The following is a 26,674-nucleotide window of genomic DNA, read 5'->3' on the forward strand; positions in this document are numbered from 1 at the left end:
TACAAACGACTAAATTGACATTTTATGCTAGCAAAGTAGGTTACAGTAAGCGGTCTTTCGTGCTGTATGTATTTGAATTCAAACCAATAGGCCTGTAGCCTATTTGCATAGTTGTATGCTACATCGTTATTAGGCTACATTTTATTATACCAGCATAATAAAATCAATACATTTTAAAAGCTATCTTTTAAAAGCAAACTAATTAACCTAAGCTTGATCTACGAAAAAAGTATTAAAATGTTTGCACTCGTTACTGTAAGTCACTCTGCATAACAGCGTCTGCTAACTGACTAAAATGTGAATGTAAAATCTAATTCATGATCATATGTGTATTCAAAGCAACACATTTAGCCTTGATTGACAGTCCTTTCCCTCACTACTCTGTTCAAGTTGTATTCAACTTCACTTCTACCACCTTGTGGCAATTCATGGAAATTTACATTACTTACACCAGAGTGGGAAACTAGGCTATTCAACTTTTTAGATATGACCCTGTTGTTTTTCTATTCTTTAAATTATATTTAAGGAGAGTGCTTATGTATGAATTATGACATTACACTCCACATGTGTTGCAGAAATTATAATAATACAAGAAAAAATCTTAATCTTTTATTTTCTTTAATCAACTCATATTTTCAATGGAATTAAAAATGTTCCATTTTGAACCAAAATTATTCAAATAAAATGAAATATGTTTACACATTTACAGAAAATCATTGTTATCCTCAGAATCTATAGTTATACAGGTCAAAGCATTCCGAAATAGTAATAGTAGAATGAGTGACAGGGTCGATTAGATTCCATATTATGAGTAATACATTCAATTAGATTCCATTTTATGGACTACAACAGTTGTGGTCAAACTTGGCCATGAGAGGACGGGCCGCCGTGTGCAGGTTTTTGTTCCCGACCAGCATTAACGCACCTAATTCTACCCACACTGCCACCCTCCATTGCCAACATTTGACCACTCTCGGAATATAGTTTGTGACGCATATTATACGGCATTTGAAATGATAAAAACATGAATTTGTAATCTAATTACATAACTGCAAACAATACAAAAGTATGTAAATATGTGACATTCCACTAAGCCTGAATCAAGTTCATTAGTCAATAAACAAAAGAAAATCGGACAAAAACAGGGAACGACTACACATTTTCTGTTGTGCCCTAATGAGCATGACCCTGTAGTTTCACATTCAGCTCAGACCACGGATTGGCTTTTGTCGTCATCATAGCGTTGGTACTGTTCACCCAGCAGGGGCTGGCGGCCCTCCAGTTTGCTGTAGGAGCGGGCGCGCACAACACATGTGGTGGCAGCAAAGATTACAGCCACGATGACCAGGGCCGCCACCATGGCAATGGTGATGATCTCGGTCAAAGTGAAAGGAGCAGCTATAGTGAGGAGACAAGAGTTATAACAGTTAAATTTGTAATTGTATGGAATGTGACACTAGCAAAGAGTCACAGATTGACTCTAACCATGGTAAAAAAAAAATATATATATATATACAGTGCCTTGCGAAAGTATTCGGCCCCCTTGAACTTTGCGACCTTTTGCCACATTTCAGGCTTCAAACATAAAGATATAAAACTGTATTTTTTTGTGAAGAATCAACAACAAGTGGGACACAATCATGAAGTGGAACGACATTTATTGGATATTTCAAACTTTATTAACAAATCAAAAACCGAAAAATTGGGCGTGCAAAATTATTCAGCCCCCTTAAGTTAATACTTTGTAGCGCCACCTTTTGCTGCGATTACAGCTGTAAGTCGCTTGGGGTATGTCTCTATCAGTTTTGCACATCGAGAGACTGAATTTTTTTCCCATTCCTCCTTGCAAAACAGCTCGAGCTCAGTGAGGTTGGATGGAGAGCATTTGTGAACAGCAGTTTTCAGTTCTTTCCACAGATTCTCGATTGGATTCAGGTCTGGACTTTGACTTGGCCATTCTAACACCTGGATATGTTTATTTTTGAACCATTCCATTGTAGATTTTGCTTTATGTTTTGGATCATTGTCTTGTTGGAAGACAAATCTCCGTCCCAGTCTCAGGTCTTTTGCAGACTCCATCAGGTTTTCTTCCAGAATGGTCCTGTATTTGGCTCCATCCATCTTCCCATCAATTTTAACCATCTTCCCTGTCCCTGCTGAAGAAAAGCAGGCCCAAACCATGATGCTGCCACCACCATGTTTGACAGTGGGGATGGTGTGTTCAGCTGTGTTGCTTTTACGCCAAACATAACGTTTTGCATTGTTGCCAAAAAGTTCAATTTTGGTTTCATCTGACCAGAGCACCTTCTTCCACATGTTTGGTGTGTCTCCCATGTGGCTTGTGGCAAACTTTAAACGACACTTTTTATGGATATCTTTAAGAAATGTCTTTCTTCTTGCCACTCTTCCATAAAGGCCAGATTTGTGCAATATACAAGATTGTTGTCCTATGGACAGAGACTCCCACCTCAGCTGTAGATCTCTGCAGTTCATCCAGAGTGATCATGGGCCTCTTGGCTGCATCTCTGATCAGTCTTCTCCTTGTATGAGCTGAAAGTTTAGAGGGACGGCCAGGTCTTGGTAGATTTGCAGTGGTCTGATTCTCCTTCCATTTCAATATTATCGCTTGCACAGTGCTCCTTGGGATGTTTAAAGCTTGGGAAATATTTTTGTATCCAAATCCGGCTTTAAACTTCTTCACAACAGTATCTCGGACCTGCCTGGTGTGTTCCTTGTTCTTCATGATGCTCTCTGCGCTTTTGACGGACCTCTGAGACTATCACAGTGCAGGTGCATTTATACGGAGACTTGATTACACACAGGTGGATTGTATTTATCATCATTAGTCATTTAGGTCAACATTGGATCATTCAGAGATCCTCACTGAACTTCTGGAGAGAGTTTGCTGCACTGAAAGTAAAGGGGCTGAATAATTTTGCACGCCCAATTTCTCAGTTTTTGATTTGTTAAACATTTTTGAAATATCCAATAAATGTCGTTCCACTTCATGATTGTGTCCCACTTGTTGTTGATTCTTCACAAAAAATACAGTTTTATATCTTTATGTTTGAAGCCTGAAATGTGGCAAAAGGTCGCAAAGTTCAAGGGGGCCGAATACTTTCGCAAGGCACTGTGTATATATATATATATATATATATGTGTACCAGTCAAACGTTTGGACACACCTACTCATTCAAGGGTTTTTCTTTATTTGTACTATTTTCTACATTGTAGAATAATAGTGAAGACATCAAAACTATGAAATAACACACATGGAATCATGTAGTAACCAAAAAAGTGTTAAACAAATCTAAATATATTTTAGAGTTTAGATTCTTCAAAGCCACCTTTTGCCTTGATGACAGCTTTAGACATTCTTGGCATTCTCTCAATCAGCTTCACCTAGAATGTTTTTCCAACAGTTTTGAAAGAGTTCCCACATATGCTGAGCACTTGTTGGCTGCTTTTCCTTCACTCTGCGGTCCAACTCATCCCAAACCATCTCAATTGAGTTGAGGTTGGGTGATTGTGCTGGCCAGGTCATCTGATGCAGCACTCCATCATTCTCCTTCTTGATCAAATAGCCCTTACACAGCCTGGGGTGTGTTGGGTCATTGTCCTGTTGAAAAACAAACGACTGTCCCACTAAGCACAAACCAGATGGGATGGTGTGTCGTGTAGAATGCTGTGGTAGCCATGCTGGTTAAGTGTGCCTTGAATTCTAAATAAATCACAGTGTCACCAGCAAAGCACCCCCACACCATCACACCTCTTCCTTCATGCTTCAAGTTGGGAACCACACATGCAGAGATCATCCGTTCACCTAATCTGCGTCTCACAAAGACACGGCGGTTGGAACCAAAAATATCCCATTTGGACCAAAGGATAGATTTCCACCGCTATAATGTCCATTGCTCACTTTTCTTGGCCCAAGCAAGTCTCTTCTTCCTATCGGTGTCCTTTAGTAGTGGTTTATTTGCAGCAATTCACCCTGAAGGCCTGATTCACATAGTCTCCTCTGAAAAGTTGATGTTGAGACGTGTCTGTTTCTTGAAGTCTGTGAAGCATGTATTTGGGCTGCAATTTCTGAGGCTGGTAACTCTAATGAACTTATCCTCTGCAGCAGAGGTAACTCTGGGTCTTCCTTTCCTGTGGCAGTCATCATGAGAGCCAGTTTCATCATAGCGCTTGATGGTTTTTGCGGCTGCACTTGAAGAAACTTTCAAAGTTCTTGAAATGTCCACATTGACTGACCTTCATGTCTTAAAGTAATGATGAACTGTCGTTTCTCTTCGCTTATTTGAGCTGTTCTTGCCATAATATGGACTTAGTCTTTTACCAAATAGGACTATCTTCTGTATACCACCCCTACCTTATTGCCACACAACTGATTGGCTCAAACGCATTAACAAAAAAATTGTCATCAAGGCAAAGGGCGGCTACTTTTAAGAATCTCAAATATAAAATATTGTTTAACACTTTTTTGGTTACTACATGATTCCATATGTGTTGTTTGATACTTTTGATGTTTTCTACAATGTAGGAAATAGTACAAATAAAGAAAAATCCTGGAATGGTGGACCATAGTGGAGGTGTCCAAACTTTTGTCTGGTACTGTTTAACACGTGGACCACATTGTTATATACATAGTAGATAGGACAAATATCCATAATGAATTTATATTGACAATACACATCTGGCCATCCAGCCTGTATTTATATTGGCAATACACATCTGGCCATCCAGCCTGTATTTATATTGGCAATAGACATCTGGCCATCCAGCCTGTATTTATATTGGCAATACACATCTGGCCATCCAGCCTGTATTTATATTGGCAATACACGTCTGGCCATTCAGCATGTATTTATATTGGCAATACACATCTGTCCATTCAGCCTGTATGTATATTGACAATACACACCTGGCCATTCAGCCTATAGTTATATTGACAATACACACCTGGCCATTCGGCCTCATAGGAGTAGCCAAGGTTCTCAGGGGCTGTAAGAAACATCTCAGCGTTGGTCACTGGAGGCCAGAAGGGAACCATGTTGTACCCCCTGTTGTGACCAATGGGGGCATTCTCTGAAGGATAGACTGCAGAATCTGCAAAATATATCAGCTAAGAGTCAGCTTCTGAACAAATGGCCCTGACATACAACAAAAAAAGGCTCCTAGAGCTAAACAAATGTTGCATAGTGGTGTGTTAATCATGAATCTTAGTTTACAAAGTAATCATGTAATTGATGTGTAATTACAATTTTACCATGTAATTTAGAAGTAACTACAAGGTAAAAAGCAACCTGTAAAATACAGCATATTCAACAAACACATACAGTGAGTGTACAAAACATTAGGAAATCCTGCTCTTTCTATGACATAGACTTTCCAGGTGAATCCCGGTGAAAGCTATGATCCCTTATTGATGTCACTTCACTTCAAATTCACTTCAATCAGTGTAAATGAAGGGGAGGAGACCAGTTAAATAATGATTTTTAAGCCTTGAGACAATTGAGGCATGGATTGTGTAAGTGTGCGATTCAGAAGGTGAATGGGCAAGACCAAATATTGAAGTGCCTTTAAACAGGGTATGGTAGTAGGTGCCATGTGCACCAGTTTGTGTTAAGAAATGCAAAGCTGCTGGGGTTTTCATGCTCAACAGTTTACGGTGCGTATCAAGAATGGTCCACTACCCAAAGAACATCAAGCCAACTTGACACAACTGTGGGAAGCATTGGAGTCAACATGGGCCAGCATAAATGTGGAATGCTTTCGACACATTTTAGACTCCATGCCCCGACGAATTGAGGCTGTTCTGAGGTCTAAAGGGGGGGGCTGCAACTCAATATTAGGAAGATGTTCTTAATGTTTTCTACACTCAGTGTAGATTAGTTGGCAAAAGGATGGAAGAGCATCACATTTTCAGACAAGCAAGCATAGACAAAGATACTAGCACAGGAAGACAATGATCAGGTCTTGAACATGACATCAGTCGTAGGATGGGATCTATTACCTGGGGCGTGCCTCCTGAGCCACTCGTCAAAGATGGCATCGGTGAAAGTGTGGAGCAGCACGAAGATGGGGTCGTTAGGCGAGAGGTGTGTCTGTCCGCCTGTTCCATTTAGAAACAGGTGGGCCAGGTTGTGAAGGCTCCGTACCACAGGGTCGTAGTTTCCCTGGGGGGCACTATAGCCTGTGCACACAACACAAGTAGTTTGAGATTAAATACAGGGAATAATGCTTAATGGATGTGAAACTCGCCCATAGCATTTTGGCTGGAGTACATCAGCGACATCACACCTTCCCGGAGATCTAAAGCTCAAAGAGTGACAGATTTGCCTCTTTCTCTGTTGGCTAAGACGGTTGTGTATGTCAGCATTCACAACAACCCTCAATGTTCAGTTGAGGGTTGTAAGCATATGTACAGTATGTGTAGGTGTCTGTGATATCTGTGTGCATCAATGTGAATGACTGCATCTATTGGTGTAGACCAGCAATAGCCACTCACCCTCAATGGTGTTTCTGAAGCTCTCTGAGGAGGTGGAGTAGTAGGGAGGGGTGTCAAAGGTGTTCACCTGCAGGCAGTCTGCAACATCCTGGGGCTCAGGGAGACGCTGCACCATGGGGCGGGCCACGTTACCTGCTGGGTTCCTCCTGATGGGGGTGGTCTCAGTGTCTGGGGGGGAGAGAGGAGAGGGTTAAGAGGGGTCTCAGTAACCTGGGCTAATAGAGGCGATAGTAAATAGGCTTGGGAAGTTTGCAAGTGCTAAAGGACACACCCGGGCCCAGTTTAAATACTATTTAGATGCTCCTTTCGTTCAGTCTTCCTTCCATTCTTTCTTCCTTCTTTCCTTTCTTCCTACTTCCAACCTTCCTTCCAGGAATCACCCTATTGGAGAAGAAGGTCCAAGGCCCCCTCCGCTTTGAAACCCTAGTTTCAAGTTTTACTGTCACATTCACAAGTACAGTGAAATGCATTTCTTGAAAACTCAAAACCCATCAATGCAATAATCAATAACAATGTAATACTCGGAAGACCACACAAGAAAGAAGAAATATGAAGAACACAATAAGAAAGTAAACATAATATATACAGTTCCTGTACCATATTTACAATGTGCTGGGATACTGGTGTGATGGAGGTAGATATGTATAGGTGTAAGGTGATATAAGATGAGCAGAGTAGCAGAAGCTTGTATGTGAGTGTGTGTAGAGTCAGTATAAATGTATGTTAATATTATGTGTGAGTGAGCAGATGATGGAGTGAGTGAGTGTGTGTGAGTGTGTAGGGCTCTGTGAGTATGCATAGAGAGTGCAAAAATGTACATAAAAGGTTAATAGAGATACAAGGTTTACTCAGTCCGTGTAGCTATTTTGTTAGCTATTTATCAGTCTTATTGCTTGGGGATAGAAGTTGTGAGTGTGTTTGGACCATTTTAAGTCTTTAGTGATTTGGATACGGAGGAACTTGAAGCTCTCGACCTGGTCCACTGCAGACCCGTCGATGTACCCGTTTCCGGTAGTCCACGATCAGCGTCTTGGTCTTACTGTTGTTGAGAGAGAGGTTGTTGTTCTGGCACCCCACTGCCAGGTCTCTGACCTCCTCCCTGTAGGCTGACTCATCGTCGCCGGTGATCAGGCCTTTCAAACAGTTGTGTTGTCAGCATACTTGATGCAGTCGTGGGTGAACAGAGAGTACAGTGTGGCGGAAGTGATGTTGCCTACCCTCACCACCTGCGGTCGGCCTGTCAGGAAGTCCAGCATCCAGTTGCAGAAAGAGGTGTTCAGACCCAGAGTCCTAAGCTTGGTGACGAGCTTGGCCGGGACAATGGTGTTGAACACTGAGCTGTAGTCAATGAACAACATTCTCACATTCTGTAGGTATTCCTCTTATCCGGGTGGGTGAGGGCAGGGGAGGGGAGGGTGGAGAGCAATTGAGATTGCGTCATCTTTGGATCTGTTGGGGTGGTATGCAAATTGGAGTGGGTCTAGGGTGAATGGGATGGTGGAGTTAATGTGTGCCATAATCAGCCTCTCAAAGCACTTCATGATTACAGAAGTGAGTGCTACAGGGCAGTAGTCATTGTGGCATGAAGCCTTAGAGTTCATGGGGACAGGAATGATGGTGGTCATCTTAAAACATGTGAGGATTACAGACTGAGACAAGGAGAAGTTGAAAATTACAGTGAATATGCCTGCCAGCTGTTCTGCGAATGCGCCCTGGAATAACGTCGGGCCGCACCGGCCTTGCGGGTGTTGACCTTATTAAAGACCTTTCTCACGTTGGCCTTGGAGAGCGAGATCACCCAATCCTCTGGGTCGGTCACAGCCCTCACACCCGGCACAGTGTTGTTGTTGTCAAAGCGTGCAAAAAATGAGTTTGTCTGGTAGAGAAGCTTCGTCGGGTAGATCACAGTTTGGTCTTCCTTTGTAATCTGTAATGGACTGTAGCCCCTGCCACATTGTCTGTGTAATTTGATTCCACCTTATTCCTATTTTGTCCTGTTGCTCATTTGATGACTCTGTTGCAGTCATAGCGAGACTTGTACTTGTTCATGTCCTCAGCCGTAGCCTCAGGGTTGTCTACAATAGCTGTGTGTGCGGTAGCCCTGTCCTTTGGTTTAGCTTCAACCTTGGTGTTAATCCAGGTCTTTTGATTGGGGAAGCAGCAAACCCTCACTGTGGGGACAATGTCGCTGATGCATTTCCTAATGAAGCCAGTGATAAAGGTGGTTAGCTCGTCAATGTTATCGGCAGAGTCTTGAAACCTATTCCTATCAGCGCTAGCAAAGCAGTCCTGTAGCTTAATCTCTGATTCTGGTGACCATTTCTCAACAGAGCGAGTTACGGGTACTTCCTGTTTGAGTTTTTGCTTGTAAACAGGAAGCAGGAGTATGGAGTCATGATCTGATTTTCCGAATAGCGGACAAGGGAGGGCCTTATATGCTTGCTTGTGGGTAGAATAACAGTGGTCTTTATCACCCCTAGTGGTGTTGGAGAAGTGTTGATGGAAGCTGGGTGTAGATGTTCTTGCTTTTTTCTTGCTTTGTACAGTTCGTTAAATGCCAGCTTGTTATTTTCTTGTCCTGAGGTAGACTGTAAACAACAGTCACAATAATAGCTGAAAATTCCCTTGGGAGGTAGAATGGTCGGCATTTGACCATCAGGTATTCCAAGATGTGTGAACAGTGGGTTGAGACTTCCACCGTGCTGGAGTTAGCACACCAGTTGGTGTTGATATAGAGGCAAACCCTTCCCCCCCTCAATTTCCCCGACTCCACTGTCCTGTCTGCCAGGTGAATGGAGAATCCATCGAGTTGGATAGCCATGGGGGGTATCTTGTCCGACAGCCATGTTTCCGAAAAGCAAATAATATTGCTGTTTCAAGATTCCTGTTGGTAGCAAATCCTCGATCGGAAAATAAAGTAAAAATAAAGTACACAATAATCACAAAATAGCTAAATTGGGTCGGAGCTTGCCAAACTGCGGCCATCCAGTACGGCGCCATTTTTGTCTCGTTGTCAGACAAGGTGTTGCGCCAATAGCACCAAAGTATGAATAGTGAACCGGGCGTAAGCAATGATAGTAATGATAGCAAACAAGTATCACAATATGGAATGGTGACACTGATGTGTTCCATGTGAGCATGTTTCTATAATTTCAATGACTTTTACACATTTTAACATTTCAGGAAGGTGAGCTGATCCTAGATCTGTGCCTACAGGCAACTTCTACCCACCATATAGGGTGTTTTCTTTCAAACTTGGAAGGATATAAGCGCACTACTGAATGCTTACTGTTGCAGATGGTTCCCAGTGTGTCATAGTCCTCCACACTCTCACAGATCACCCTCCAGTTGGAGAAGATGGAGTTGGTGCTGATGGAATTCATATTGAGGTTGCTCCTCGCTCCCAATAGGTCATCTGTGCAGATGTCACAGGTGCTTCCACCAATGGCAAAGTTCCAGTAGGGCAGGGCAAAGGAAGGGTCTTGGAGCATATCCTAAATTGAGAGTAGGGTTAGAATGAATTACATAAAGGGCACACAATTACAATCATTAGTTTGTGCAATTAGAAACCACAATAATGAACTGCAAATAAAATTGTTACAAATGGTCATGGAGAAGTATATCGTGCCTGCATTATTTTAATCCAGCAACATACATCTCAATCTCAATATTTAGCTGCACCTGATTCAACTTTTTCCATTGTATGAAATAATGATTTGTCTTTATTGCTGAGGCCTAATATCGCTGGCCTACTGACATCCAAGATAAAGATCTTTGAAAACAATAAACAGTCGTTTGTCAGTAATGCCAATTAGTAATGCATAATTCAAGAAATAACTAAGAGCAACAGATGCTCTTTTGTGCCCTATTAGATGGGAAATCTAGGCTCAGACTAGTAAACGCTTAAGCACATTTTCTGCAAAGCTTGCTTGATTATGGTACAACATTGCTTCATCTCTAAAGATATCCTCACGCTTAATGCGGCACTAATTCAAGCAAACAATAGGGAAAGTGAAATGACTATTGATGGGTAATAAATAGGCCCAGCCTACAGATTAAAATGGATTTTGCTGGTGGTGAAAATCCATCATACCATTAGATAACGGACTATTATATTGTGATATCCAATTGAATATCAGGCACACTAAAAAAAGTAGTTATTTGCATTATTATTGACTATTTCAGTTCATATTACATGCAGGGACACCCCATCTCACCTGCATGTCGCGCTCAAGTTGGAGCAGGTGAAACCTGTGCCAGGTCACAAAACCGGGACCTTCGTGAGAGAAGTCAACTCCGCCAAAGCTCGGCTGGCCGTCCCCCAAGAAGGTCTTGCTGACCGAATAGTAGTGGGTCCACACAAAGTAATTGTAGATGGTGATGTTCTCAAACTGCGGGGTGTTTCCATCGGGTCCGAAGACATCCTGGTATCGCCGCGTAGCTATCATAATGTCCGGATGTACGGTGCGCTTGGCCTGGTCTAGTGCGGTCACGAAAGCTCGCTTCTGATCCGCACTTAGCTGCATCACGTTTCTCCGGACTGAAGAATTAAAGAGAAAAATAACATTTGATTAACTTAGTCATTCATACGTTAATGAGCACCTTCTTTTGTGGAAAGAAATTAAGAAATTATTGGGTATGTAACCTATCAGCAGTCACGGTTAATCTTTACGCATACACCATTGCCTGAATATGAGGCAAAAAGGTAATTAATTATATTAAACATAAAATGCAGCTATATGTAACGACATTCGTGTCCTTTAAAAAAAAAATGTATTGTATGCTTTCCATAGTCTGTGTAGAAATGTGGCTTTCAACCAGTTGACTGGCAGTGCATAAAGTCAACCTTCACTCAAAGACATAGTAAACGACAATCTGGGACTCAAATTAATGTGATATGTTACATTTGGTATAATATTAATTTGTGTATTTCCATCATCATATGATATGCTACGAATTACAATTAATATAATATGTTACGAATTACAATTCGTACAATATGTTATGAATTAGCTATACATATATGTTTCAAATTCCAATTTGTTGTGGCTATGTTAGCTAGGTGGCTAATGCTAACGTTAGCTAGATGGCTAACGTTAGGGGTTAGGGGCAGGGTGGGAAAGTAACACCCATCACCAGCCAAATATGGGTAGATTTTGTTATTAGCGGGTAAAAATGTCTATTTCACCAGCCACTTTGGCGTGTGATCACACACAGCATTTGGGAACCGTTTTTTTTCAACCCAAACGTAGAAGTTGGTCAAATTGACCTGAAAGGCTACTAAAGTGTGACTTTGTCCTCCTGTTTCTTGGCTAGTTACATTGCTTTATTCAATCGCTAGATTGTTTTTCAATATTAGTTTTGAGTTTGCTGCAACTGTATGCTGGTAGAGCAGACATGAGATTATCATCTCTGACAGACAGGGAGTGCCGTTACCATGGTAATGGCCACCCTTTAAAGGGGTAGCTGAACATTTTTATCAAACCTAATGACTCAAATATTTGGGGGTAAATTGTGCTTGATTGAACATGGAACATTCCAAAAATGTTTTATTCCAGTTGTCATTTCTTATCGTTAAAACACTCAAATAATCGTATTGTGGACCTACATTTTTGTTTGTACTCCTAAATATAAATGTATGTACTCCTAATAAAAGAAAATCAGCGTTAAAGCCCTGAACTAATACCAATAAATAAGTCGTATCACTCAGCATTTTGTGGCAGGACAGGCACTTTGTTGATTCTTGATGTTCATTTGTAGAACTGTTTACCTGTTTTACGTTTTACTATTGTATCTAAATGATTTATTTTAACATACATTGGTTGAAAGACTCAGGTCACAAAAATACAATGTAGCAATATACCACATTACTTCTTACTACTAATACATTTGTTTTAAAAACATTAAAAAGCATGCTTATTTGTTATTTTTCCACCCTGGTTAGGGGTTAAGGTTATGGGTAGGAGTTAGGTTAAAGGGTTAAGGTTAATTTTGGGGGATGGGTTCGCTAACATGCTAAGTAGTTGCCAAGTAGCTAAAAGGTAGTAAGTAGTTGTAAACTTGATAATTAGCTAAAATGCTAAAGTTGTCCGTGATGAAATTCGAACACGCAAACTTTGGGTTTAGACATTCGCATCACCCTTCTTTCGTTTTTGCCTTAAGTAACCTTCTGACGTATTCAACCATACCATACATCCAGGCCTACTGATTTGAGCGTCCCGGATTTTCGTTTACTATGTTACGTCTAGTCTATGACAACAGCCTGGTAAAGTACAGCGCATTGGTGCGGTGTATAGAGGTTGTTTGTGATAGGCTATCATTTACTTATTTTCAGTAGTGGAAAAAGTACCCAACTGTCATACTTGAGTACAAGTAAAGTTACCTTAATAGAAAATGACTCCAAGTAAAAGTGAAAGTCACCCAGTAAAATATTACTTGAGTAAAAGTCAAAAAGTATTTGGTTTTACATATACTTAAGTATAAAAAGTAATTGTAATTACTCAAATTACTCAAATATACTTATGTATCAAAAGTAAAAGTATAAATTGTTTCAAATTACTTATAGTAAGCAAACCAGACGGCACCATTTTTTTTTATTTATTTAGGATTGCCAGGAGCACACTCCAACACTCAGACATAATTTACAAACGAAGCATGTGTTTAGTGGGTCTGCCAGATCAGTGGCAGTAGGGATGATCAGGGATGTTACCTTGATAAGTGTGTGAATTAGACAATTTTCCTGTCCTGCTAAGCATTCACAATGTAGTTCTTTTGGCTGTCAGGAAAAATGTGTGGAGTAAAAAGTACATTATTTTCATTAAGAATGTAGTAAGGTTAAAGTAAAAGTAGTCAAAAATATAATTGGTAAAGTAAAGTACAGATAACCCCAAAAACTACTTAAGTAGTATTCAAGTATTTATACTTAAGGACTTTACACCATAGCTTATTTTATTCAACAGATATGTGGACTGGTGATTTCAATTAAATTAAACTGCAACATTTGATTATTTGTTTTAAAGTGAGATAAAACAAAACGTACCGATAGCGACGGGTTGGTCACAGTTTAACCCGGTCAATCCATGCATACAACGGCCACAATCATAACCGGTGAAATTCCCGTTGCACTGGCAGGTTCGGTTGAAGTAGCGGATGGGCCAACGTTCACGGTCATCCCGTCCATCGTGGGGGTACTGGGGGCCGTGTGGACTTGCGTCTGCCGCTATCGAAATACACTGTCCACGTCCTGTGGCGGACCCGCAGGCGTCATTCGCGACCCCAAACGGGGATGGACAACACTGACCACTCCGAAGTCCCTCCAGAGTCACACATTCCCTCGGAAACTGCCCGCGCACAAATAGGGCGCCGAAAAGCACCAACAAACCGTACTTCCACATAGGCAATGAATAGGCAAAAATACGCACACCAGAAAGTTAGCTAAATGGAACAGTGGATCAACGAATTCTCTTTATTCAATCACACTCTAATAGAAGTCAGTACCTTACTCGAAACCACATCACTTCATAGTTGATATTCTGTGCGCACTTGTGTCCTCTCAGTGCGCACTTGTGTCCTCTTGTAGGCAGCTAATTGCCCACACACCATCCAAATAAACCTCTAGCCTTTAAATACCACATTAGCGCATGACTGGATGCCAGGATTTCTGATCCCCTCGTGATCACATCACATTTCCTACCGGATTGAGAGGGATAGAGGCTAGGCAGTCATGCACACGATTTTACTACTAGGCAGTCATGCACACTGTTTTACTACTAGGCAGTCATGCACACTATTTTACTACTAGGCAGTCATGCACACTATTTTACTACTAGGCAGTCATGCACACTGTTTTACTACTAGGCAGTCATGCACACTATTTTACTACTAGGCAGTCATGCACACTGTTTTACTACTAGGCAGTCATGCACACTATTTTACTACTAGGCAGTCATGCACACTGTTTTACTACTAGGCAGTCATGCACACTATTTTACTACTAGGCAGTCATGCACACGATTTTACTACTAGGCAGTCATGCACACTGTTTTACTACTAGGCAGTCATGCACACTGTTTTACTACTAGGCAGTCATGCACACTATTTTACTACTACGAGATACACCAACATTCTGAGAAGGATATTCTCAGGATATTTGAGAAGGATGTGATTTAACATGGTTAGAAAGTACATAACATAGACCTAAAACAGAATTTAAGCACACATGTCACCTGTGCAAGCTATTGAGTTAATGCTGTCCTCCAGTTTTCACCACATCAATTCATGTTCATGAACTTCTAGACCAATTTCACCACATTTTGTCAAAAGGTATTACACTTAAAATTACATGGCCAAAATAGTATTTTCCTGACGGGTTCATTGAAATCCACAAATTGGTATGGCAGGTGGTCTCTAATGGTATCCTAGGCCTGCCACTTTATGAAGTGATAAAGTACGCTGCAATAAAACTTTTGCCTGCTACTTGGTTATGTGTCACTTAGAATAAAATGGAACCATATTTACATGTTATTATGCCTGCATATATTTATGTGGATCTTATCACTAATAAGACCGACTCATCTTCATGTTATTTTCTAAGAGATAGTCAGGCCTAAGTGGGCTATCATTGAAATAGTGTTAATATCATTACGATATAATCATAATATTAGTCATTTTCTCAAAAAATAAATAAAATATTTATTTATTTCAACAGATAAAACTTTTTATACAAAGTTAAAGGTAATACAAGGTAAGGTAAAAAAAAAATGTTTACAGTTTAGGAAGGAAGGAAGGGGTGAGAAGTCAAAAGACTTTGGTAACATGTTCACATTCTAACATGAACTCATGAACCTGTGTAAACAATTAGGAATTATCCAAAGGAGAGGCCTGTTAATTTTTACATGTTTTTTTCTATATTTACGAATAATGGTAGAATACTGTGAAATGACAGGGATACACTTATATTTAACTTTCGTCGTGTAGAACAATATGAAATGTCAGTAAATGCGAAATACATGAAACTTCCCGTATTTTTACAGACATGCATCCCCTTTCCACAATAATAAGCTGCAGAAATACAGTAATATACATTATAAAGAAACAACTACATTTACCATTGTTTTATGGATAGTTTAGTTTTCCATTCTAAATGCAGATAATTATAGTTAAAAAAAAATACTATTTCCGATGTTTATAAACAGTATAAAACTATGCAAGAGAATGTAAAAAGAATGCTGTCGTCTGTGATTGTACTGATATTGATCACTACATTACAAACATTAACTGTAAAATGATGAGTATTTACAATACCTCAATGAAAGTGAATGCATATACTTTAACAGATGGTGACTGTTATCCAACTGATTAAGCCAGTTCATTTACTATTTATGAATGGTCAAGTACAGTTTAAGGATTTCAAAAAATGCATAAAGCTATGAAAGATAATGTAAAAATAATGATATTGTCTGTCATGTTACAAATGTTGATCACTCTATTACAAACATAGACTGTGCAGCAGCTTGGCACATGCAGTGATAGGAGAGCAGATATTTATCATACCAAGGTGAGCATTACCCCCAAACGATTGTTTAACATAACGTTTTAAAGAGTTGACGAAATTGCTAGATGTGCAGTTCGTTAACTTTGTGATGTATTTGCTAGTTAATACCGTGGAGTTTGTGGTTGGCAGCTCAGACGCGTGAGCAAGATAGCTAGCTAACGTTAATACTACCCGAGCTAGTTACCAACCAGACCTTGGCTAGCTAGCAGCAAGCCAGCTATGATAAGCAACCGTTTTTTGTAACATATGTTGACAGTTAAATATGTATTAATTCTGAATTTTGAAACATTGACATTCAGCTATTTAGCTAGATTGCCAGCTGCATTTCATAACCTAGCTACTGCGCTAACTTGCTAGCTAACGTTAGGTAGTTTGCTGTAAACCAATCCCACCTTTATAACATATTTTCTCTCTCCTTCAACAGTTACTTGAATTGGAATTGAGGAAATTCCCTGCAATCCGCAAACTGAAGTAATATTCATAGCTAGTTTAGTTAAGCAAACTGAGTCGTTTAGCATGGAAGTGTCACGAATACCACCGAAGGTGGCTCCCCTTCCTGCTCGGGTGGCGCTCGGCGGTCCTCGTCGCCGGTCTATTAGCTGCCACCGATCCCTTTTTCCTTTTCGTTTGTTTTTGTCTAATTGTTTTCACCTGTTCCTTGTTGGGGTTTTGGGATGGGTGTTATTGAAGTTCGTTTTGCCCGCTGGTGTTTGTGCGGGCTTGTTACGTTTGGTGATGTATCGTGTTTGTTTTGAGTTTTCGCTGTACAGTGTTTGTAACTAGGTTTTGGGTTTGTTTAGCGCCAGTGTTTTAGGGCATTCACCCATGTTTGGACCTGTTACGTTTTGAAGGACATTAAAGCGTTTTTCCCGTTCACTTCGCTCTCTGCATTTGACTCCTCACTCATCATTCACCCGACGTTACAGGAAGTACAAATAAATAATCGTTATTGTCCCCTTTTGAAGTCCATTGTCATTAATCAAGCAAATCAGAAAGATACACTTCTGTAGTTAATTGGAACCAAGATTAAAATCTACAAGGTACTTTTTTTCCTTTGTTACAAGTAAGTTAAGTATAGAGAAATTGGGAACATGTCAGGTCTTTCCAAATAATTGGCATGTGGCCAATATGTATGCTGTATGCTGCATGCTGAGCTGCAAATCTCAGTTCACAAAATATGCTTTTAAAAGTCACATTCGTCATCATCATAGAGAGTCTGCTGTATCACAATGTGACACGATGCAAGGGCCATTTGCATGTTAAAACTAACTCTGGTCTGGTGTTGTCATCTAGGATGCCTTACTGTTAACTACAACTTTCCATTTCAAAATAGAACCACACCAGTCCCTTGTTGGCCAATAGAAATGTAGCATTTCAGGATACACTTTCTATGCACCCAATATACTTTCTGGTGAAAAAACATTGTCGTTTAACTGTATCATAGACATTTCTAATATTACATTGGAAACATCCTTAATGTAGCCCCTTTAAATAAGATGAATTTATTTTTGCAGGTACATTGTTAGTCAACAAATCGAATTTAGGATGACAGAATAATAACTTGACCTACGTTTTATAACCAAAATGTCAAAATACTGATCTGTTCAAAAAAATAAAAAATTATTGAATTGAATTTCTTATGTTTGACACCATAACTATCAAGTGTATAGTTCCAGAAATGTTTGTACACTGAGATTACCTTCTTAACACACCCCTCCCGTCCCTCTCTGTCTACCCCTTTACCTCTCTGCCATGCCACTGCACGCACAGGTTAAGGTTTGAACATGTATTGAATAACTTAATATACGTCATAAATCTTGTAATACATTTATAGGGAAATCCCTGTGTCATGTCTTCTTTTTTTTTGCTGGAGAATACTCTATTTTCACAACCAATAATAGTTACATTGAGAGTAGGTTTTTGTAATATTATAATTATCTGTTTTCTAGCTTTATTTTGTCAACAATTAAAGTAGTTGTCTGTTTTTTTGGCTGACCAATTATCTATTTTCACAACTGATACAAGTTGAATTGTGAGTAGTTTTTTGTAATATACAATTATCTGTGTTCTAGCTATATTTTGGCATCAATTAAGGAGTAATGTCTGTTCTTTGTTTTTTTCACTTAACAATTCTCTAGTTTCACAACTGATGCCAGTTAGATCAAGAGTAAGTTTTTGTAATATTATGACAATTATCTGTATTTTTGTGTAACTTTGGCATCAATTAAGGAATTATTTAAGTTTTTTAGCTGACCAATTCTCTATTTTCACAACTGATACCAGTTATATTGAGGGTAGGTTTTTGTAATATTATGACAATCATGTCACCCTGATCTGTTTCACCTGTCTTTGTGATTGTCACCACCTCCCTCCAGGTGTTGCCATCTTCCCCATTACACCCTGTGTATGTATACCTGTGTTCTCTGTCTGTTACCAATTCATTTTGTTTCGGCAAGCCTACTAGCAGTTTTCCCTATGCTCCTGTCGCGATTGTTCCTGTTGTCCCGGTGTTGACCATTCTGCCTGTCTGCTGTCCTGTGCCTTTGCCCTACCTATCTGGATTACTGACCTCTGCCTGCCCTTGACCTGCATGCCCCTGTTCGATTAATAAACTGTTGTTACTTCGATGTTGTCTGCATCTAGGTCTTACCTGAAAAGTAATAAATTATCTGTGTTCTAGCTATATTTTTGCATCAATTCATGAGTCATTTCTGGGTTTACGCGGTCGGATTCTCTATTTTCACAACTGATAACAATGACATTTAACAGGTTTTTGTAATATTAGGATTATAATCTGTGTTCTAGCTATATTTTGTCATCAATTAAGGAGTTATTTAGGCTTTTTAGCTGGCCAGTTCATTTTCACAACCAATGCCAGCAACAACAAAAAAAGAGGATTCCAGGTTAAAATAGGAGTTAATGTCGTAAAATCATTGTTTTTATATGGATTATTTATGTACATTTTGTCTGCAGTTTTCTGTCTTATTTCTGGCACTTGTGCTGCCAGAATTTTACCGTAAATTAACAGGATTTTTTTTTACAATGTACTTTACACCTCCACCCTACCTCCTTTCCTTCCTCGTTCCAATCCTTCCCTCCTCGTGTGAGCCAAGAACCCTTGGAGGCCCTTGTGATGTTGGCAGCATGGTATAGTGAGAAAGTGTTATATCTCTTACAGACCACAGCTTTACTTTCACCTCTAGGAATGGAGAGCATATCCTGTAGGACCTTTTTTTCCAAACCCTCAGCTGGTCGTTTCAAATGACAGGTAGCATTTAAGTATTTTTAATGATCTTTTAGTTGGCACTACATCGTCATTCCCTTATCAAGCTCTGTTGGGTTCCATGAATTTTGAACACATTGCAAAACAGCAGAATTTAGTTTGATATTAACCTAATGCAACACCACAATAAATGAATCACAAAAGGACAAAACATAACCTGCAAGGCAGATAATTAAAGATTCCTTTAGAGCATTCAACGTCACAGTAAGCGCAACTTCATCCAATCCCACATTACCAATTGAAATGACGTGGAAACAACGTTGATTCAACCAGTGTGTTCCCAATGGGTATACTATTTGCTTGGCAGCGGGTTATTCTGAGGGCATCTCCGAATACAGACAATAGTTGTTCAGTTGCACTGATTAGTAGTCATTATTTCACAATAACTAGGACATGCACGATATCGACGTCCTCAGGAGGGTGAACACCTCCTAATTAGAGAACGGCCATTTTCTCTGTGCTACGGTTTGAGAGATGGGAGAAAACATCAGATGAGTGCTTTGGAAAAAAAGTTAAATGGCAGGTTCTTAGCTTTCAATTACCATATGTTTGTTTCCCACTTCAAAGCACAGACAGCACTTTAAGAAATAACTTGACAGAAAGCCAACATTCCTTAAAAATTCTTAACAATTACAAAGGTATAGAGAGCCACCTCATTTTGAAAGGCAGAAGAAGGGTGTAGGCTGGCAAGTGTATAAAGGAAGTAGAAATAATAAAACAAGTACATTTAGGGAAAGAAAAAATAAGTCCTCAATATACTTCTAACTCTCTCTGTAAGATCTGAGTTAGATTGTTTGCCAATGGTAAAGATTAATTATGAATCCGGCACATTATTTTCTTCATGTAGGCCTACAAAAGAAAGCCTGCATTTTTCCAATTTAGCTAAAGTAGAAATGATTAACAAGTACATTTAGGGGCGGAAAAATAACAAATAAAAATAACAAGTCCTTGATTTACTTCTAATATTATCTGTACTATTGGAGTTGAATTGTTTGCCAATGGAAAAAGTTCATTAAGAATCTATATTGCATATGTGAGTGGGAATAATTTGATCATAAATTAAATGAAAAGAGACACTTGCACACTGCCCTTCCCAGTATCACTTCAATGTATTAATCTTACAAATCAGCCTTCATGTAGGCCTACAAGAAAGAACCTGCCAGCTTTCTCATCTGGCTGCCAGCACACATAGTGGATGAGATTCAAAAAAAAGATTCAAACCAGTCACATGCATTTCACATTGCTGGAGCCATATTACCAGCCAGTGTAATGTCTCTTAATTGGGTTGTAAGGATAACCAAGATGTTATCCCATTCTTATGAAATACGTATGAACATACATTCCTTAGGGGTTGTAGATTCACAGGTTACTGTTGAGGGAAATAGTGAATTACATAGATTAATTACAGTCCTTTCCTTTTATAATTTAAACAGGCACGCGTACAGATAGGTCTAAGGGTACCTGAGCTCTTGGCCTTTTGCCCTCCTAGGAGAAAAGTGCCCTTTCAGATTGGCAGGCGTTTTTTTTGATTACCTTTTAATTTCACTTTTATTTTCTCTGTTGTTATTTAAGTTAATTGCCCATCACTAGCTAAGATTTTGTTTTTAGAATCTTGGAAAATTCACCTTCCCCGGTTCTCTGTCCCGACATGAGCGCGCACACTGCACTACCCCTGCAGCTAGCTAACTAGTTGATTAACATAATCTACATTCGCAATGACCATAACCCTCTTGCCTTCTTTTTGATGGGGGGTCACTTTGAGCAACTGCCCCTCTAAAAGTCTGTGCATAGCCCCAAATTGAATCATCACTAAACCTCAATGTGAATTGGTTTTGAACTGTTATTCCTTTCTTTAACTGAAATGCAAGTACATTGTCATGGTTAAAAATATTTGATAATGTAATAATTTGACAAAATAAACATTGTCTCAAACAATCCTTTAACTGTAATAATTTATTGATGCAATTGTATTTCATAGTAATATACATACATTTCATAATTAAACAAGCAATTGTCCTGGAAGATAATGTTCTCATGCATTTAAGCCATTATTATCACGTTCCAGGTAAGACCCAGATGCAGACAGTGTCGAAGTAACAAAAGTTTATTACTAATACAGGGGTAGGCAAAACGACAGGTCAGGCAGAGGTCAAAGGCTCCTGGAAACAGGAGACAAAGGGCTGTGAGACACGAGACATTTAATTCTGGACACATGAAAAGTGGGATGTATATGGAGGGTACGGGACAACAGAAGACGAACAGCAGAGGGGGCGGGGGGGGGGGGGGGGGGGGGGGGGGGTTGCAGGATTCCATAATGTGGGGCAGAACCCTGGTGGATAGCCGTACCTTCTGCCCGGTACCGGGGAGCCTGGGTCCGGTGGTGACCCGCTTGTCGTCGATACCTGGAGGTGGTCTTGAGAAGGGCTGACCGGGCTCTCTTCCAGGTACGACGACAGTGGCGGACAAACATCTGGGCAGATGGTATGCTGACCTCTTCTTCCTGCTCAGGGAAGAGCGGGGGCTGATACCCCAGGGAACACTCGATAGACCCGTGGCAGAGTAAGGAAGGGTGCTGTGGGCGTATTCGACCCACACTAGTTGTCGATACCTGGAAGTGGTCTTGAGAAGGGCTGACCGGGCTCTCTTCCAGGTATGACGACAGTGGCGGACAAACATCTGGGCCGAAGGTATGCCGACCTTTTCTTCCTGCTCAGGGAAAAGCGGGGGCTGATACCCTAGGGATCACTCTAATGGCGATAGACCCGTGGCAGAGCAAGGAAGGGTGCTGCGGGCATATTCGACCTACACTAGTTGCTGACTCCAGGTGGTGGGGTTGGAAAAGACCAGGCAGCGCAGTCGTCTTCAGGACTTGGTTGGCTCGCTCCGACTGGCCGTTGGACTGGGGTTGGAACCTGGAGGACAGGCTGGCCGACGACCCAATGAGTGTGTAGGACACCTTCCAGAACTGGGACGAGAACTGAGGACCCTGGTCGGAGACCATGTCCACTGGCAGTGCATGGATCCGGAAGACGTGCTGCACCATGAACTCGTCTCTTTGGCAGAGGGTAGCTTGGGGAGAGGAATGAAGTGGGTGGCTTTGGAAAACCGATCCACTACAGTCAGCATGGAGGTGTTGCCATCAGATGGGGGAGACCCATGACAAAGTCCAGGGATATGTGAGACCAGGGACGTGAGGGACAGATAGAGATTGAAGGAGACCAGCCGGAGCTAGCCGAGGAGTCTTGTTCTGTGCACAGATCGTGCATGTGGCGATGAACGCAGAGACGTCAGGAACCAAGGTAGGCCACCAGAAGTGTTGTCGCACAAAGGCCAGGGTCCGACGGGAGCCCGGGTGGAAGGCAAACCTGGAGAAGTGGGCCCACTCCAGGACCGAGGAGCGGACTGCATCAGAAATGAACATCCGGTTCTCTGGGCACCTTGCTTCCCTATTCCCCAGCTGAGTGCCATTGCAAGGCATGAGGTGGGAAGGATGGTCTCGCATTCCGGGGTTGTAGGCGTGGGGCTATAGCAGTGTGACAGCGCATCCGGCTTACCATTCTTGGATCCTGGTCGGTATGAGAGAGAGAAGTTGAACCAGGTGAACAGCAGGGTCCACCTATCTTGCCTGGAATTGAGGCGCTTGGCGTTGCGAAGATATTGCAGGATGAACCAAGATGGGAGCTGTGGTGAAGCAGTGTTTGAGATCCTGGAACGCCCGGTCAGCAGCTGGGGACCATGTGAATGAAACCTTGGGAGAGTTGAGTGCAGACAGGGGGGAAGCCAGGGTGTTGTAACGGCAGATAAAAGTTGCAGAATCCTAGGAAACGTTGCAGTTGCACCCTGGACGTAGGCTGGGGCCAATTCACCCCCGCTCTCATCTTCCCGGGATCCATCTGTACACTCCCTGCAGCGATGATGTAACCCAGAAAGGGAATGGTGGAGCGATGCAATTCGCACATCTCTGCTTTTATCAAAAGCTGGATCTCAAGGAGGCGTTGGAGAACCTGTCGAACTTGGATCATGTGTTCTTGGACAGAGCGGGAAAAGACGAGGATGTTATCGAGGTAGACAAAGACGAACCGGTTCAACATGTCGCGTAGAACATCATAACAAGAGCCTGGAACACAGCAGGGGTGTTGGTAAGGCCAAATGGCATGACCAGATACTCGTAGTGACCGCTGGCCGTGTTGAAGGCAGTCTTCAATCAATCAATCAAATTTATTTTATATAGCCCTTCGTACATCAGCTGATATCTCAAAGTGCTGTACAGAAACCCAGCCTAAAACCCCAAACAGCAAGCAATGCAGGTGAAGAAGCACGGTGGCTAGGAAAAACTCCCTAGAAAGGCCAAAACCTAGGAAGAAACCTAGAGAGGAACCAGGCTATGTGGGGTGGCCAGTCCTCTTCTGGCTGTGCCGGGTGGAGATTATAACAAAACATGGTCAAGATGTTCAAATGTTCATAAATGACCAGCATGGTCGAATAATAATAAGGCAGAATAGTTGAAACTGGAGCAGCAGCACAGTCAGGTGGACTGGGGACAGCAAGGAGTCATCATGTCAGGTATTCCTGGGGCATGGTCCTAGGGCTCAGGTCCTCCGAGAGAGAGAAAGAGAGAAGGAGAGAATTAGAGAACGCACACTTAGATTCACACAGGACACCGAATAGGACAGGAGAAGTACTCCAGATATAACAAACTGACCCTAGCCCCCCGACACATAAACTACTGCAGCATAAATACTGGAGGCTGAGACAGGAGGGGTCAGGAGACACTGTGGCCCACTCCGAGGACACCCCCGGACAGGGCCAAACAGGAAGGATATAACCCCACCCACTTTGCCAAAGCACAGCCCCCACACCACTAGAGGGATATCTTCAACCACCAACTTACCATCCTGAGACAAGGCTGAGTATAGCCCACAAAGACCTCCGCCACGGCACAACTTAAGGGGGGGGGGGGGGGGGGGGGGGGGGGGGGCGCCAACCCAGACAGGATGACCACATCAGTGACTCAACCCACTCAGGTGACGCACCTCCTCCAGGGACGGCATGAGAGAGCCCCAGTAAAGCCAGTGACTCAGCCCCTGTAATAGGGTTAGAGGCAGAGAATCCCAGTGGAAAGAGGGGAACCGGCCAGGCAGAGACAGCAAGGGTGGTTCGTTGCTCCAGAGCCTTTCCGTTCACCCTCCCACTCCTGGGCCAGACTACACTCAATCATATGACCCACTGAAGAGATGAGTCTTCAGTAGAGACTTAAAGGTTGAGACCGAGTTTGCGTCTCTGACATGGGTAGGCAGACCGTTCCATAAAAATGGAGCTCTATAGGAGAAAGCCCTGCCTCCAGCTGTTTGCTTAAAAATTCTAGGGACAATTAGGAGGCCTGCGTCTTGTGACCGTAGCGTACGTGTAGGTATGTACGGCAGGACCAAATCAGAGAGATAGATAGGAGCAAGCCCATGTAATGCTTTGTAGGTTAGCAGTAAAACCTTGAAATCAGCCCTTGCTTTGACAGGAAGCCAGTGTAGAGAGGCTAGCACTGGAGTAATATGATCAAATTTTTTGGTTCTAGTCAGGATTCTAGCAGCCGTATTTAGCACTAACTGAAGTTTATTTAGTGCTTTATCCGGGTAGCCGGAAAGTAGAGCATTGCAGTAGTCTAACCTGGAAGTGACAAAAGCATGGATTAATTTTTCTGCATCATTTTTGGACAGAAAGTTCCTGATTTTTGCAATGTTACGTAGATGGAAAAAAGCTGTCCTTGAAATGGTCTTGATATGTTCTTCAAAAGAGAGATCAGGGTCCAGAGTAACGCCGAGGTCCTTCACAGTTTTATTTGAGACGACTGTACAACCATTAAGATTAATTGTCAGATTCAACAGAAGATCTCTTTGTTTCTTGGGACCTAGAACAAGCATCTCTGTTTTGTCCGAGTTTAAAAGTAGAAAGTTTGCAGCCATCCACTTCCTTATGTCTGAAACACATTCTTCTAGCAAGGGCAATTTTGGGGCTTCACCATGTTTAATTGAAATGTACAGCTGTGTGTCATCTGCATAGCAGTGAAAGTTAACATTATGTTTTCGAATAACATCCCCAAGAGGTAAAATATATAGTGAAAACAATAGTGGTCCTAAAACGGAACCTTGAGGAACACCGAAATTTACAGTTGATTTGTCAGAGGACAGACCATTCACAGAGACAAACTGATATCTTTCCGACAGATAAGATCTAAACCAGGCCAGAACTTGTCCGTGTAGACCAATTTGGGTTTCCAATCTCTCCAAAAGAATGTGGTGATCGATGGTATCAAAAGCAGCACTAAGGTCTAGGAGCACGAGGACAGATGCAGAGCCTCGGTCCGATGCCATTAACATGTCATTTACCACCTTCACAAGTGCCGTCTCAGTGCTATGATGGGGTCTAAAACCAGACTGAAGCATTTCGTATACATTGTTTGTCTTCAGGAAGGCAGTGAGTTGTTGCGCAACAGCCTTTTCTAAAATTTTTGAGAGGAATGGAAGATTCGATATAGGCCGATAGTTTTTTATATTTTCTGGGTTGTAACGGTTTTCTGTATGTGAAGGAGAGTCGGACCAAAATGCGGCGTGTAGATTGCGATCCATGTTTATTGTGACTATAGCAACATGAATCTAAATACAAACAGTGCAAAATAATAAACGTAATGAAAACCGAAACAGCCTAAACTGGTGCAAACTAACACTAAGGACACAAAGGACAATCACCCACGACAAACTCAAAGAATATGGCTGCCTAAATATGGTTCCCAATCAGAGACAACGATAAACACCTGCCTCTGATTGAGAACCACTTCAGACAGCCATAGACTTAGCTAGAACACCCCACTAGCTACAATCCCCATACACACCACATACAAAAACCCCATGCCACACCCTGGCCTGACCAAATAAATAAAGATAAACACAAAATACTTTGACCAGGGTGTGACAGAACCCCCCCCCTAAGGTGCGGACTCCCGAACGCACCTCAAAACAATAGGGAGGGTCCGGGTGGGCGTCTGTCCATGGTGGCGGCTCCGGCGCGGGACGTGGACCCCACTCAATCAATGTCTTAGTCCCTTCTCCTCGCGTCCCTGGATAGTCCACCCTCGCCGCCGACCATGGCCTAGTAGTCCTCACCCAGAACCCCACTGGACTGAGGAGCAGATCGGGACTGAGGGGCAGCTCGGGACTGAGGCAGCTCGGAACTGAGGGGAAGCTCAGGAGTGAGAGGAAGCTCAGGAGTGAGAGGAAGCTCAGGAGTGAGAGGAAGCTCAGGCAGGTTGATGAATCTACCAGATCCTGGCTGGCTG

General features: G+C 41.8%; 1 protein-coding gene across 1 annotated transcript; it reads right to left on the reverse strand.

Annotated features, from left to right (window-relative positions):
- Positions 1-604: 604 nt before the first annotated feature.
- Positions 605-14,210, reverse strand: LOC110531735 (5,6-dihydroxyindole-2-carboxylic acid oxidase). Its single transcript, XM_021615090.3, has 7 exons — positions 13,551-14,210; positions 10,729-11,051; positions 9,801-10,005; positions 6,512-6,679; positions 6,017-6,196; positions 4,963-5,109; positions 605-1,398 (listed from the first exon to the last, which is right to left on the reverse strand). Exons 1-7 carry the CDS (start codon positions 13,903-13,905, stop codon positions 1,208-1,210), a joined length of 1,569 nt encoding a protein of 522 aa, XP_021470765.2. The 5' UTR covers positions 13,906-14,210; the 3' UTR covers positions 605-1,207.
- Positions 14,211-26,674: the final 12,464 nt, after the last annotated feature.

The sequence above is a fragment of the Oncorhynchus mykiss genome, chromosome 9 (assembly GCF_057628025.1).
Source record: "Oncorhynchus mykiss isolate SJ-2025 chromosome 9, ASM5762802v1, whole genome shotgun sequence".
NCBI lineage: Eukaryota > Metazoa > Chordata > Actinopteri > Salmoniformes > Salmonidae > Oncorhynchus > Oncorhynchus mykiss.

Excerpts from the sequence above, each read along its gene's own strand:
- LOC110531735 (XM_021615090.3), bottom strand. The coding sequence starts at position 13,905 with ATGTGGAAGTACGGTTTGTTGGTGCTTTTCGGCGCCCTATTTGTGCGC. Across the intron at positions 11,052-13,550 it reads TGACCAACCCGTCGCTATCG|TCCGGAGAAACGTGATGCAG; the intron begins GTACGTTTTGTT and ends TTAATTCTTCAG. Across the intron at positions 10,006-10,728 it reads AACTTGAGCGCGACATGCAG|GATATGCTCCAAGACCCTTC; the intron begins GTGAGATGGGGT and ends CTCTCAATTTAG.